General features: G+C 35.0%; 1 protein-coding gene across 25 annotated transcripts in view; it reads right to left on the bottom strand.

Annotated features, from left to right (window-relative positions):
- Positions 1-15,517, bottom strand: part of SNAP91 (synaptosome associated protein 91) — a 164,745-nt gene that overhangs the window by 62,030 nt on the left and 87,198 nt on the right. For 16 of the 25 annotated variants that reach the window (XM_064288634.1, XM_064288643.1, XM_064288623.1 and 13 more), the window contains exons 8-9: positions 11,851-11,892; positions 5,917-5,987 (exon numbers count right to left, since the gene is read on the bottom strand). In XM_064288634.1, coding sequence (XP_064144704.1) covers positions 5,917-5,987; positions 11,851-11,892 — 113 coding nt within the window. Of the gene's footprint in view, positions 1-3,602; positions 3,609-5,916; positions 5,988-11,850; positions 11,893-15,517 lie in introns of all 25 variants that reach the window. The other 9 variants (XM_064288659.1, XM_064288652.1, XM_064288632.1 and 6 more) reach the window with 2 other exon arrangements.

Here is a 15,517-nt window from a genome sequence, read left to right on the forward strand (position 1 = left end):
AGGAGTATTATATGTTCGGTTAATACTTTTTTAGATCAACTTCATTTGTAATACATGCCTGCCATTCCTGTTTAAATTTAGTTGTTAATTAAAATGAACACAAGTAACATAAAGCAAGGGCACGTAGAGATTTCTGCTGTATAATGACAATAAAAAAAATTTTTTTTTAAATTTGGTTAAATGTAGTTTGGCTAATGTTTTCTAAACATAACAAATCCTATGAAGAAAAAGATACACATTTATCTATATTAGTCATTTCAAAGGGTCTACAGAAATATATGGATTCACAGTATTCTCTGTGCCTACAGAAAGTTACTTAGGAACCTAAAAATCTAGTAAAGGACAAGGTTGAAAATTCTCTGAAGACTTTTTGGCTAATAATCCTTCTACCTCATTCTGTATTTCTTCATAAATATAGAAAAGGGAGTTAAATCTAAATAAAAATGCACCCAGGAAAATAATATCTTGACCTCTGCAACGAAAACAAACCATTTGACACGGCTACTTTCTAAGAATGAATTAATTGAAATTATTTTGTTAATCTCAGAAGCAATTTTCATGAACTGATCTCAGTGGTACTGATATGAGAAATATTAATACAGAAAGAAGAATTGAGGATAAGCAACAATTTTTGACATATATTTCCAAACACACATAATAATTCATAATAGAGAATATACGCCATAGCAAGAATAAAAATATAGTAATAATGATAGAACAGCCCTACCTGTTATTAAAGGAAATCATACTCAAAGGTAAGTACGAAAAATCCTCACTGGCACAAGAATCAGTTTGCCAAGCTTCTGTATGAACGCCATTACTAAATGGTACTTGTGGTTAGTACCCCCTGGATTAAGCAAACAAATGAAAATCTCTAATGCTTCTGTTGAGCTATCATCCCACTTACCACATTGCATCTCGACTATCAATTTAATTACCTCTCCTCTCCACCAAACGCTAACTTCTCTGAAGGGAGGGAACTCATGTAATTGTTTTATATCCCCAGCATGTTACATAGCAACTGGCTTTTTTTTTTGGTATGTCAATATATTTCTGTGTTATTTGAATTTTAAAACAAGAATATATTCATGTATTTTCTTTATATTAATAAGTTGACAAAAGTCTTAAAAATTATTTGTGTGAAACTGAACTCTTAGAATATGTGACTGATGTTCCCATGGACCAAATCCAACCTTTGCCATAATTTCATCAAAAGGTAAGAACTAGAGGTGCTCCCAGGATGTCATAGCTTTAAAAAGCAATGCCAATCACTGATTAAAATCTGAAGGTCCTGAAGCTCAAAGAATAACTTGCTTGCCAAAGTCAAGGCATTCTTTAAAGGTGGACTCAAGTACCCATTCTAGTCTGTTTGATGCCCAAAGCCTATGCTCAGTCCACATTCCAGCCTGCTCAGCCAAAACCACACATGAGTCTCACATGCTTGTTGCTCAACACACACACAGTTTCTTTTTTATATGTTCCTCAGTTGATTTTTCACTCTAGTATAAGCCATTTGACTTTTATAGGAAATGCTACTACTTACCTACCTACCTATCATCTATCTATAAATCATCTATCTATACACAGGTATATATTGTTAGGTGCCATAGGGTCAATTTTGACTCACAGCAACCACATGTGACAGAGTAGAACTGCCCCATAAGGTTTTCTAGGCTGTAATCTTTTTTTTTTTCCCTCCAATATCCATAAATAAGGTTTAATTGGAATACAGTAACACCTGTTTGTTTACATATTATCTGTGGCTGCTTTCCTGCTGCAACCACAAAGTTGAGTAGTTGTGACAGAGACTGTATGGTCTGTAAAGCCTAAGATATTTACTCTGGCCTTTTACAGAAAAAAATTTGTGGAACCCAGACTCTAAACTTCTCACAGGTGGGCAGCGCATGCTATTCTTTTTTAAAATTTTTATTGTGCATTAGGTGGAAGTTTACAGAGTAAATTAGTTTCCCATTCGATAGTTTGTACATAAAGTGTTCCGTGACATTGGCTGCATTCCCCACAGTGTGTCAGTACTCTCTCCATTTCTGTCCTAGGTTCACTGATTCCTTTCATACTGATTTTCTACCCCTTCCTGCCTTCTCATCTTTGCTTTTGGGCAAATGTTGCTGTTTTGATCTCTTATAATTAATTGTTCTAAGGAACATGGTTCTCTCAGGTGTTACTGTTTATTTTATGGGCCTGTCTGTGGTTTGGCTGAAAGGTAGTCTCCGGAAATTGCTTCAGTTCGAGTTCAGAAGGGTGTCTTAGAGACACAGTCTCAGGTTCTTCCAGTCTCTGTAAGACCAGTAAGTTTGGTCTTTTTGTGAATTTGGTTTTTGTTCTACAGTTTTTCTCTGGCCCTGTCCAGGACTCTCTCGTGATCACTGGTCGTAATCCCAGGCACAGCAGTTGGTAGTGGTAGCTGGGCACCATCTAGTTCTTCTGGTTTTGGGGTCATGTAGTCTGTGGCTTATGTGATAGGCTGTAATCTTTATGGGAGCAGATCGCCAGGTCTTTCTCCCACAGAGCTGCTGGGTGGGATCAAACCACCAACCTTTTGTTTAGCAAACTACAGTGCCACCAGGGCTCCTTACACACACACACACACACACACACACACATTTATAAAGACCAATACTTATTGTAATCATTTAATTTTGAGAAATCTAGTATACGATGAACCTTGTTGGGAAAAAAATCAGGCACTAACACAATTTTAAAAGAGAACGAATGACCCATATAGTAGTCTACTCTAAGTTCTGTAAAATATTTAAAAAATGCATGGATTTTTATTATGAACATTGCCAATGCCACAGTTTCTTTTGAAGATGTTAATAGTAAGCTGTTAAAAGAAGAAATTTTGTTATTTCTTATTCTATTCACAATAACAGTAATTCCTGTATCATTTCAGGTATAAGCGTTGGCCAGAAAAAAGAAAAAAAAAACAAGCTGTGAAAAATCTATGTCTTCCAAATAATTTTAATTACAAAAGACTTATTTTGTGTTTCCTTACTCCTCTATACACATGCCTAGTAAACCTACATAAAATCAATTTCTCTCTTTTGTTCTCTAGAACAATAGAAGCAGGCCATATACAAAGTATTACAAAATTTTCAAACTAAGTATCAGTGGACATAAACCATTAACTATAAATGGCATACCTATTTTTCAGAGAAGACATTTATAAATGCTTCATTTTAAAGATTTACTTGACTTAGAAGTTAGAACAGTTTTATTCTGCTAGTGGAAGATAGAAGGAAAAAAGGTAATCAATTTCCATTAAAAAATTGTCTTTCGGCACTTCTATCATATGCTATGGGAAAATCTTCTGTTTATTAAACAAGTAGAAATCTCTGATTTCTAAAATGTAAGTGAGATTGTTAAGTGTGATCCAAAAAGACCAAATGAAAGTAAAACCATTTATGCTAGTCACCTTGAGAAACAAAGGAAAAAAAAAGGGTGTAATTACAAAAAACACAGGTGTGTAAAATTGATAGAAATTAGTTTGAAAATGTTCTCAATATCAAATGTGGAATCTTAGGAGTGTTTTTGCATTTTTAGTAATGACCAAATGCAAAAAAGTCACTCGATATAGTACTCACCCTTCACTTAAGTTCCCAGGTAAGCACAAACATACAAAGAAAAAAATAGTTAACTACTATAGTTCATTTATTTTAAAAATAGGGACTATACAAAAGACAAGTTCATTGTGGTCTCAGCCAATTCAGAAAATAATGACAAGCATAAAATGATTTTAAAGGAGAGAGAGAAAATTATGCTAACCAAAAGGTAACTCTAAACAGAAGACTATTAAGTTTTCATTTCACTTTTATAAAATGTAACTAAATATCTAGAGCTAATTTTTCTGAAAAGTTTGCAGTGGCCCCAATGGGGTGAATTTAGGTTTGAAGTTAACCAGTTGACCTCAAGTCAATTCCAACTCATGGCAATCCATGTGTGTGAGAGTAAACTGTGCTCCATTGGGATTTCAATGGCAGATTTTTCAGAAGTAGAGTGCCAGGCCTTTCTTCCAAGGTGTCTTTGGGTGGACCCCAATCTCTAAGTTAGCAACAGAGCATGCTAATCATTTGTTCCACCCAGGGACTCGAGAATTGAAATTAAGCCACTCTTTTTTTTTTTTAATTGGGAAGGAGGCTTCTTCAGTAACTGCAGCACTGGTAGATTTAACAAGGAAAAAGTGTGGCTGTATGCAGGGTGTGGGGGACCCTGAGGGGAAAAGCATGCAGAGAAGCCTTTTTGCAGCGTGCATCCGGCACTGTGCAATGGAGGGACTTTAACTCCACTGGATATGCATACTTTCTTAGCTGAAGAGGTCCCCCAGCCACAGGATTCTTGCCTCCTTTTGCTTAAATCCTAGGCAACTCATTTGGTTTTTCAGATACCGTAATACAGGTAAAGGAGTGCCAGATGACACACCTATTTTAATAACTGGAAGTGGGCACCTTCTATCGTGAGTTAACGTACTCTCAGGTCATTCTGACTTGACATCAATTTATTCACAAAAGTCTGGTCATCCATGGCCATGCTGAAGCTAGGGGCAGACCCTGCACTGCAGTAACCACCTTGATACAGCCCCTAAGAGATCCTGACACCCGTCATTCCAGACAGCTCTGTCATCATTGCTGAGACTCCTAGACTGTTACTTATCATTGAAAATTTAAAACACGATGATTTCTATACTAAATTAGAAAATATAACAGAAACAACACATAGCTAATGAAATAACCAACAGAATGTGGTACCAAGACACAAGTCTGGATTCTGAAAGAATGCTCAGAGAGAAAAATGTCAGAAAGGGGTTGTATTTTGATGGCTGTATCATACGTAAAGTTCATCATCAGCCTATAGGCCTGCGATGATCTACTTACAGGCTGTTTCAACTGAGCTCTGCTGTCAATCTAATGGAATAAACATAAAGCTGGCATCACCAACAAAGACATATTTCAAGCTGACTCTGCTGAGAGACTACATTAGGCGTTTAGGAGGAGATGAAGTATAAAATAGTCACTCCCCTTCAGAATCACAAACTCTATCTGGTGAGATAAACTATATTATGCGCAGGGGTGGCCACAATACAAGGGAGTGCATGATCAAGGAAGGCTTCATGAGAAGGTAGGACTGAAGATAGCCCTCCGACGAGGACAGAAACAAGGGGAACAGGCATCCAAAACTGGCAGAATTAGGCTCTGAATAAGGCATGAAGAAGGCTGAAAAGCATGGGATCTTGTGAACAGACAAGTATGACACCCACTGGAGAGAAGAAAAAAATGGAACCTTGAAGTTTTCTGCATGCTATGAGAAAACATAGTCAAAAATGTAAGTGCCCAAACACAAATGTATGAAAATCTAGTAAAACTGCACTTTCTCCCTGTTTAATTGCTACTGTAGTTCATAAAAAGACCCCTGAGTTATTTCACAGCAGCATGCTATGCCTAACGGTTCAAGTGCAGAGACACTGGAGTCCAGAAAACTATATTTGAGAGCTTCACTTTCTTCACAATGGGGTTGCTAACATGACAGAGTATCCAAGGCTGGTGGGTGAACTGTACTTGTGTTTACTTATTTCCAGTGATAATACCTTTGGTTTTTAAAAATGGACAACTCTTTTTCTGTATATTGTGAATCCATTCTAAGGGCAAATATATAAATCAACACGTTTAGCTAACACAGGTATAATCTATTGATTTACTGTATTAGCCTGTAGATAGATTGCCTACACAGGTCACACTATCATAAGTTAATGGGAAGGGCAGGGGTTTAAGGCAACCCAGAAGAATTACGATAAGGCATACCCTAAAACTGTAGTGGTAGAAATTACACCATGGTAAATTTCATTTTTATAAAGCACAACTCTGGTAGTTTTCATCTTATTTAGAATATATAATTAACACATACTTGTTTCCAGGTTTCTTTCCTTCTAATGTATTTAGATGCTGTTCAAGGGTCTCCATAAGACTGCTGGGAGCCTGTAATAAGAAAGTAAAAATAAATGTCTGCATTGTTTTCTTTCAAAGTAAATACACTGGAACATCACTGTAACTCTGTATGATGGAGATCCATGTGTGACCTCAATACTTATGTGAGACAATTTCATTACAAGTTATTTTGGCATTGAAATATTTAAATTCCATGGAATCCAAACAGACCTATCTCAGATACACTTAATTCCACTGCATAACAGATAGTATTACAGTATGGTTTCAGTGTAGAGATTACACTGGACAGACTTTTACTGAGATATTACTTATATGCAGTAAACTCTGTTAAATCAAGTTCACCAATACCTTCCAATAAGACCACACTGAAAAAGGAAGAGGTATTTGTAATAAAGAAAAAAATACATAACTGCCGAAACACAAACTTAAAGAAATTTTAAGATACAGTAAAATTTCACTTATCCATGTTTGACTGAAATACTAGGAAAAATTGCTACTATATTTTAAAAAAGAGGGTAAATGAGTGGGCGAAAGAATACAACTTTAATGATCAATGGCAATTAGCATATTCTTATTATTAAGTTATATAATTTATATAAAGTGACTTTAGCAAAATAATAATGTTATAATAGAGTACAGTGTATTAGAAGATTCAATATGACATACTTCAATTCTCTTATTAAAAAGTACCTAAATGCTTATTTCTAAATAACATTTTAGGCAATATAAAGTGATGGCATTTTACTGTATATTAGAAGGAGAAATAATAGATTCATACATATATTCCACTCAATCTATCCCTCAAGCATTAGAGATTTAATTTCATCTTTCTCAAATAATTTTAATGCAAGCCAGGCCTTAACAGCAGCATAGGCATTCAAAGAATAGCGTTTCATGAATGAAACATATAAATACATTATACATTTAGACGTGATAATTATTCTTTGATTAATGTGAAATTAATTTTGAAAGACTTTATATTAATTGCTAAAATAGTTCACAACATTCAAGGAAATTCATATAATTATACCTTTTACATTGTACATTTAACTAATGACATATTAGGATGAAACACTTATTAAAATTTTTTAATTTTGAAAGTTCAGGATATTTATTTAATATTCATTTTCATTTAGCTAAGAGACTTATAAAGTCTCTTAACAATTCTGTAATTATTAAAAATGTAAATTATTAAGTAAACCAAAATATTAGCTTGATCGAAGTGATAAAGTTAGGGTAGAAAGAGACAATCCTATGAGCCTATCTGAAAAAATTCGGACTACAGAGTAAAAAGACAATGGCCTGCAGGAGATATAATAAATCTAAAAATTTATAAAAGTTAGAATTTTAGGAGATAACTCAGGTGAACATGGACTACAAATTCTGGGAAACCACAAGTAGGGAAATATCTCTAGGTTTAAAAAAATGATTTTTTAAGAGAGATAAAGGAAACTTTGCTCTATAAAACAGTAAACTATGAGGAAATGCTCATTGAATAAATAGACTGTATTTTGTAAACATAAAAGGGAAAAATATAAATGGCTTCCAAAATTTTAAGTGCATTCACACCTGAGAGCTTCAAGATTATCATTATGGAAACTAAGAGACCTGGGGATAAAACTTTCAAATGTTCATATTTCCATTTTTCACTGGGATAACAATAAATTAAAAATATACCAAGTCACCGAACCTCTGTCTGGTTAGAACACTTAGGTCTTCTGAATGTTAAATGCAATTTAAAGGAAATGTGATTCTTTGGTAAACCTAGATTAAAAACCGTTTGAGAAAAACACATGCTATTTATAATCACAAAATGGAGAAAGACAAACATGGGATAACAAAAAAGGAGGTAGTACTGCCTCCTTTGAAGTTTCTTAGTTATCTAAAGACACAAGTAAAAAAGATAAACAAAACCAAACCCAAGAAAGTAGCTTTTAATTTTATTCTTTTGGTAAACTTTCTTAATAAATTTAAAGGGGAAATCAAATAAGAAAAACTAGTAACAAAAATCACAGTAGTTGAAAGAGACCATAAAAAAGAGGCCGAGGATCATAAGACTATAAAACTGACTTTCTTTTGAAAGGGGAGTTATTTAGCAATACACTGTAATCAAACTGTTTACATTTAGAACACTTTATCTCAGAGATTTAAAAGTTATTCCTCATTTATATTTTCTTCTAAGGAGGTATGAAATCTAACAGAAATAAATTCTTCAAATATTTCTTGGGAAGGGAAAAAAAGTACTTTGATAGTAATGTGCAGAAGTACAGGAATGTCTGTATCACTTGCAGCTGTATCTACTGCACGGAGCCCATTCCTGGCATGTAGTAGACAGTAAATGAAAACTGTCTCTTAAATCTCTAAGGAACAAACCTTTGAAAACGCCTCTGCTGTTGTAAAAGGAACTTAAGATAACAAAATATAATTAGCAGTATTTTTTAGTTGCTTAGTGGCAAAGTCAGCAGACCAATCAGATGGAAACACCAATCCAAAGAACAAGAGTCAGCCTGTGAAAGCTAGGAGATATGACAGCAATATAACATCACAGTTACCGATTCAGTGATGGTACAGTCTTTAAAAGGAGACTTTTCTTTACCAGTAGTTTTCAGATCAATCAGAACTCCTGATATCAAAACCTAAGATATTTTTCATAAATGGAAATATTTACAGTTTGGAACATATACACACTAGACAAGAAATCAATATTTTAAAAATCCTTTTCTTGGAATAAATTCATAGCTGATTGTGAGCCCAGGATCGAAGGTAAACATGTATCTAAACTTCAAATGCTTTAAATTCTAAGGCATCAAAAAAATAAAAATAAACCAAAAAAACACACCAAAAGGAAAAAAAAAGTGACCAAAGGATCACTTATCTGAAATGTCCATATTCACTTCTTATCCAAAACAGTGCTTTTGAAAGTCTTTTTTAAAAATTTCATTGATATGCCTGACTCATTTAATGCAGTTATTATATACACAAATAAAAAGGGCTGCAGATATGGATTCTCTAACCTAAAAGATATGCATTAAACATACGCCTCTGTTCCATTTTGGTGTACGAGGAATTTAGTCCTTTTTAGTTATAAGAATCCCACTCCTAGTCAACAGAAAGCACTTCTGAAGTCCATCTCTTCTTCAACGCTCTTCCAACAGGTATTTTTGTTCATTGCCACGGCTGGATTCAGTGGCCACCTGGTGGCCCCAGAAAAGCCTGCCAGAGAGCAGAACCTAATAGCAGAGGAGTTAAACTGAGTCCACATAAACCAGTATTTCTGATCCTTATTCAGGTTAATCCTGATCTAACACCATCTAAAGGACTAATCTCAAAACACCATCTAAAGGACTAATCACACTGTCATAAACCAAATCCATTGCCAGAGAGTTGATTCTGACTCACAGCGACCCTATAAGGACAGAGTAGAACTGCCCCACAGAGTTTCCAAGGAGCACCTTGTGGATTCGAACTGCAGACCTTTTTGGTTAAGCAGCTGTAGCACTTAACCACTACTCCACTAGGGTTTCCCCACACTGTCCCCACACTGTCATAAAAAAGTAGACCTAAATTCTTAGTTCATTTAGTCCACCAGACCTATGGAAGGGACTCAGAATAAGAGACAGGGAGAGTATTTAGCTCCATACTGGTAACAATACCAACAGAAGACATAATTAGGTTACTTTCAGAAGAACACGATACTCTTGTATTGGAATCTAAATATTCACTAGAGCATTTAACTAAAGGAATTTTTCTTGTGAGACTATAACTTAAAACTAAATATTACTATACTAAGAAACATGGCTTTCAGGGTCCTAATGAAAGCAGATAATAGAGTGCTACCAGATTCCTATGAATCTCTACCATGGAGTAGCTTTCTACTAGACCCAGGGTAAGGTTTTATCTTCTTTGGAGGTGGGGTCTCTGTTCCCCAAACTATAAAAGATATACCTTATATCATTAAATAAAATACTATCTCTGCTGACGTCTTGAGAAAAGCAGATTATATAAATTATAATGAGTTTATTACAATACCATTAAAAATTCCGAAGTATGTGAACCCTTTCAATGATATACTATCATTTTATATTTTTAAAAACAAAAAAGTATTTTTAGTATTCTTGTAAACCTTTTCTGTCTTCATTTGGACTCTACAAAACTGAGACAAATGAGGACCTATTTTCTTCTTACTGAAAAAACCCAAAATCTGTTGCTGTCAAGTTGATTCCAACTTATAGAGACCCGATAGGACAGAGTAGAATTGCCCCATACGGTTTCCGAGGAGTGGCTGGTGGATATGAACTGCCAACCTTTTGGTTTTGGTTAGCAGCCATAGCTCTTAACCATTGCACTACCAGGGCCCCTTCATACTGAGAATCTCCCTTAAACAACATATCTAGTGTTTCTTTTATTCTACAGTGAAGGTTGTGTATAGAGTTGAAATAAAGGTGATTACCATTTCTAAAAGCTATTCATGGAGTTAAATATTTTAATGTCCACATGTTTTAGGTTAATATGCACTATTTATGTGTATTATTTTATTAAAAATGCAATATACATTTTTTTATTATAATTAAGTCATTTAAAATGAAAAGATGCTGATTTTCTTTGCTTTTTACCACAGTGTTACAAAGTTCATCAATCTATATATAATAAAGATGTTTAATGGTACTTTATACACAATTAATTTTAGCCATGTCCAGGCACATCTTATTCAGGTATGTGCCTGGTCAAAGAACACTATCTCCTCCTGCTAGCAAAAATATTTTATACTAATATTCTGTCTGCTAGAAGGAGCTATTTCCCAACTTTTAAACTAAAAAATACAATGCCATCATGTTCTTGAAGTGCTCTGTGAATTTTATTTGTGGAGTATTCTTAGTATTTAATTAGAATTTTAATAAGAATAATTTCTTTGGACTTCTCTAATTTTTAATAAATACTTAAGGATTAACAATATTTAAAATATAGAAACATTAGAAGGTATTATAAGGATACCATTATATAAACTTTGATATTATTAATAACCAGGTAATTTTTCTTTATGAAGTTTTACTATAATGCCTCATTGTATTTACAAAGACAGAAAACTCATAGATTACTAGGTATGAGACAGCAGCTCTATGTTCTCTTCCAACATCTGATTAACATTGTTTAAGGACATGTTTACCTATCAGAGTGACTTGAGTTAATTAAATAAAAACAGTTCCAATTATGAGAAAGATCATACAAAAATTCTGCACATGTCAATGACTTTGATTCTGCGCCCTAGGAGCCGTATATGGTAACCTCTAGACACAGAAAGGATTGATAAGAAGGTCCTTATTATTTGTTTTATCTAATAGATGGTCCCCAGAAAAATCACACATCTATCATTACTAATATCTCTAAAAAAAGGATCTTTTAGGTATAGAAATTCCTCTACTTCATAGAGGAGACAAGAATCAGAGTAGTAGAGCTATGCCATCAGAGTTCTCGCCATTTACCTCCCCCTTTTTTTTATTCTCACCCTGGTCATGTTGAAAACTAGGAGAACAAAGAGGCAAAAATGTTCTGATTATCATGCCTATGAACAGTCACCTTTCATAGATAATGCATTTTTATCAAGATTATTCAAGACTTCTTTTTGATTCAAGCATGAAAAGATGAGCTGAAGTAAATTCAGTTGTCTTTAAAGCAGAAACTATGTTACAAGGGCAGGAAACATCTTCACATGATTCCCAGAATTATGTTCAACAACTAGAAAAAATAAGATAGAATAATTCCCAGGAAAGTTGCTTAGCCTAAGTTCAAAACGCATTCAACGCTTACACAACTATGCCCTAGGTGAGACTACTTATAGGAAAATACAGAGCAATAATTTCACGCACGACAAATCTTCTGCTAGAAAATAGCTTACCTGTGTGAGGTCAGGAATGTCACCTTTATCAATACCAACTTGCTGTGGATTAAAAAAAGAAGTTGTTATTTAGTGGGGAATTTTTTTTTATTAATTTATTTGCATTTAATGGAAGATCATCATGGTATTAGTTAAAACTACAGCTCAATCGTGGTATATAAGAATTATTATGTAGATCAATCTCACTTTTGAGTATATGCTCTTTGTGTGGTTTTCTATTCAATAGAGCAATAATTGAATTAATAAAATTAGATATAACAAATATACAGAATTTTGCCAAAAAAAAAAAAAAAGAGTAAAATTCACAGGCTTCCTCCCAGTTAACAGCAGCTAAAAAGCTAGGAAACTGCTTAGATTTAAATTGCTGATAATGCCCAGTAAGTCCTCCAGACAGGGAATTCATTTACTTTTAAAAATTTGGTCAGGGTGCATGAACTGATAAATGACTATCAGTTTCTTCAGTTTCTACCATCCTTCCCACAGAAAGAAAGAAGCACTTTGTTAGTTTCTTATATATTCTCCCAGAGTTTTATAATGTATATTCAAGGAAATATGAAACACTTTGTTTTAGGTGTGCTTCTGTATAAAAAACACAGTTGAGTTTTGGTTTATGATATAATCTAACAATTTTTCTTTTAATAGGTAAGTCAAGCCTTCATGTGTATTGATGTCTTAGTTCTTCATCTTATTTTTAATAGTTTAAGTTAAAAAAGTTTTAGTATTTCTGGTACTTACCCAAACCAAACCAAACCCTTTGCTGTCTAGTCAGTTCCAACTCATAGTGACCCTATACGGCAGAATAGAACTGCCCCGTAGGGTTTCCAAGCAGTGTCTGGTGGATTGGTATGGCAGACCTTTTGGCTAGCAGCAGAGCTTTTAACCACTGTGCCATTAGGACAGAATATATTTTGATTTAGTAATTACGTCTTTATAATTATAACTATATAGAAGCCTTAGTCTTCTATTTCCTTAGAGTATCTACTGTATTACACAAATAATGCGTAACTTCTGCATTTGTTTGCCCTCACCCCATTGGGTATTTTCTTAGTACACTAAGCTAATTTTTTTTTTTTTTAACAGCAACATGTGGAAGAGGACTGGCACAGCAGCACTTGTAAGGGTGTCTTGCTGGGGGAGGGCACGGCCTGCAAACAAATGCAGAAGGCGTGCATTATTTGCATAAAAATATGGTATTAATAAGCAGCTATAAATTTAGCATATTTCCTCTTTTCTGTAACATTCAATTTTAGTCAATACATTTCTTAGCATTTATCCTTGTTTTATTAAATAAATTGCTTTAGTATGATTTTTAATATGATTTTTCAGCTCTATACAATATCCTTTCATTCTACGCTTCACAGATGTGGCAATCAACCTTACTCTTGCCTTCCAGTTTTCCCCCCTTCCTAATTTTTGTTAGTTGCATCAAATCTACATTATGTTTTTATAAACATTATTTTTAGAGCAGTTTTAGGTTTACAGAAAAACTGTGCAGAAAGTACAGAGTTCTCATATACCCTCCTCCCCTCTGCTCTCTGTTTCTCCTATTATTAACATCTTGCATTGATGTGGTATATTTGTTACAACTGATGAGTTAAGACTGAACATTATTATTAACTAAAGTCCACAGTTTATATTAGGGTTTACCGTTTGCATTGTACAGTCCTATGGGTTTTGACAAGTGTATAATGTCATGTGTCCGCCATTACAGTATCAGAGAGAGCCTTTTCATTGCTCTACAAACGCCCTGTGCACCATCTATTCATCCCTCCTGCCTCGTTCTGGACCCCTGGCAACCAATGATCTTCTGTCTCTATAGCTTTGCCTTTTCCAGAATGTCATATATGGGTAGTCCCTGGCTTATGACGGGGTTTTGTTCTGATGTTTCCATTGTAAGTCAATTCTGATGTAAGTCACTTACCTCATTTTTTTTTTTTTTATTATTGCCTTTTATTATTAGTATCTTTTTTATAAATTTGTTCTTTGTCTTTGGGGTTGGCATGAGAATGACAACATCAGCAAACTAAGTGCTGCAACACCACATGTAGTGCACATTACTATTGATAAGATGTACTGTCATAGATTGACTTATGTCCCCCCAAAAATGTGTGTATCAACTTGGTTAGGTTGTGATTTCCGGTATTGTGTGGTTGTTCTCCATTTTGTGATTGTAATTCCATGTTGAGAGGATTAGGGTAGGATTGTAACACCACCCTCATCCAGGTCACCTCCCTGATCCAAGGTAAAGGGAGTTTCCCTGGGGTGTGGCCTGCACCACCTTTTATCTCTCAAAAGATAAAAGGGAAGCAAGTAAAGAGTTGAGGACCTCATAGCACCAAGAAAGCAGCACCAGGAACAGAGTGCATCCTTTGGACACGGGGCCTGTGTGCCTGAGACTCTCCTCAACCCAGGGAAGACTGATGACAAGGATCTTCCCCCAGAACCGACAGAGAGGGAAAGCCTGCCCCTGGAGCTGATGCCCTGAATTTGGACTTGTAACCTACTAGGCCGTGAGAAAATAAATTTCTCCTTGTTAAAGCCATCCACTTGAGGTATTTCTGTTATGGCAGCACTAGATGACTAAGACATGTACCAAAAAACAAACAAAATGGAAAGCTGTAAGCATGGTTCATCATAACTCAGACACATCTTAAGTCGGGGACTACCTGCAGTTGGAATCATACAGTATGTAGCTTTTTCAGATTGCTTCTTTCACTTAGCAATATGCAGTTTAGATTCTTCCATGTCTTTTTGTGGCTTAATAGCTTATTTCTTTTTATTGCTGAATAATATTCCGCTGTATGGATATACCAAAGGAGCCCTGGTGGTACAGTGGTTAAGCACTCAACTGCTAACCAAGAAGTCTGTGGTTCAGACTGACCAGATGCTCTGCAGGAAAAATATGTGGCAGTCTGCTTCTATAAATATTTCAGCCTTGGAAACCCCATGGGGCAGCTCTACTCCATTCTATAGGGTCGCTGAGTCAGCATCAACTTGACAGCAATGGGATATGGTTTATGGATGTACCACAGTTTATCCATTCACCTATTGAAGGACTTCTTGGTTGCTGCTTCCAATTTTTGGCAATATGAATAAAGCTGCTATAAAACATTTGTGTGCAGATTTTTATGTGGACATATGCTTTCATCTGATCTGGGTAAATACTTAGGAGTGCCACTGCTAGGCTGTATGATAAATCTATGTTTAGTTTTGTAAGAAACTGCCAGACTATCTTCCAAATTGGCTTACCATTCAGCAATGAATGAGAGTTTCTGTTGCTCCATATCCTCGACAGCTCTTGGTGTTGTCAGTGTTTTGGATTTTAGCCATTCTAATAGGTATGCAGTGGTCTCTAGCTGCTTTAATTTGCAAATCCCTAATGACATATGATGTTGATCATCTTTTCGTATGCTTATTTGAATATGTAATATAACCAGGATGCTTCTTAGAAGCAAGAATGGTGAAATTTCATCTTGCTTACTTTGGACATATTATCAGGAAAGACCAAATTGCTAGAAAAGGACATCATGTTTGGTAAAGCAGAGGGTCAGTGAAAACCCTTCATAAGGTGGTTTACCATGATAGCCTCAACCATGGGCTCAAACATAACAAAGATTATGGAGATGGCACAGGACTGGGCAATGTTTCATTCTGTTTTACATAAAAG

This window comes from Loxodonta africana, chromosome 1 (genome assembly GCF_030014295.1).
Source record: "Loxodonta africana isolate mLoxAfr1 chromosome 1, mLoxAfr1.hap2, whole genome shotgun sequence".
Classification (NCBI taxonomy): domain Eukaryota; kingdom Metazoa; phylum Chordata; class Mammalia; order Proboscidea; family Elephantidae; genus Loxodonta; species Loxodonta africana.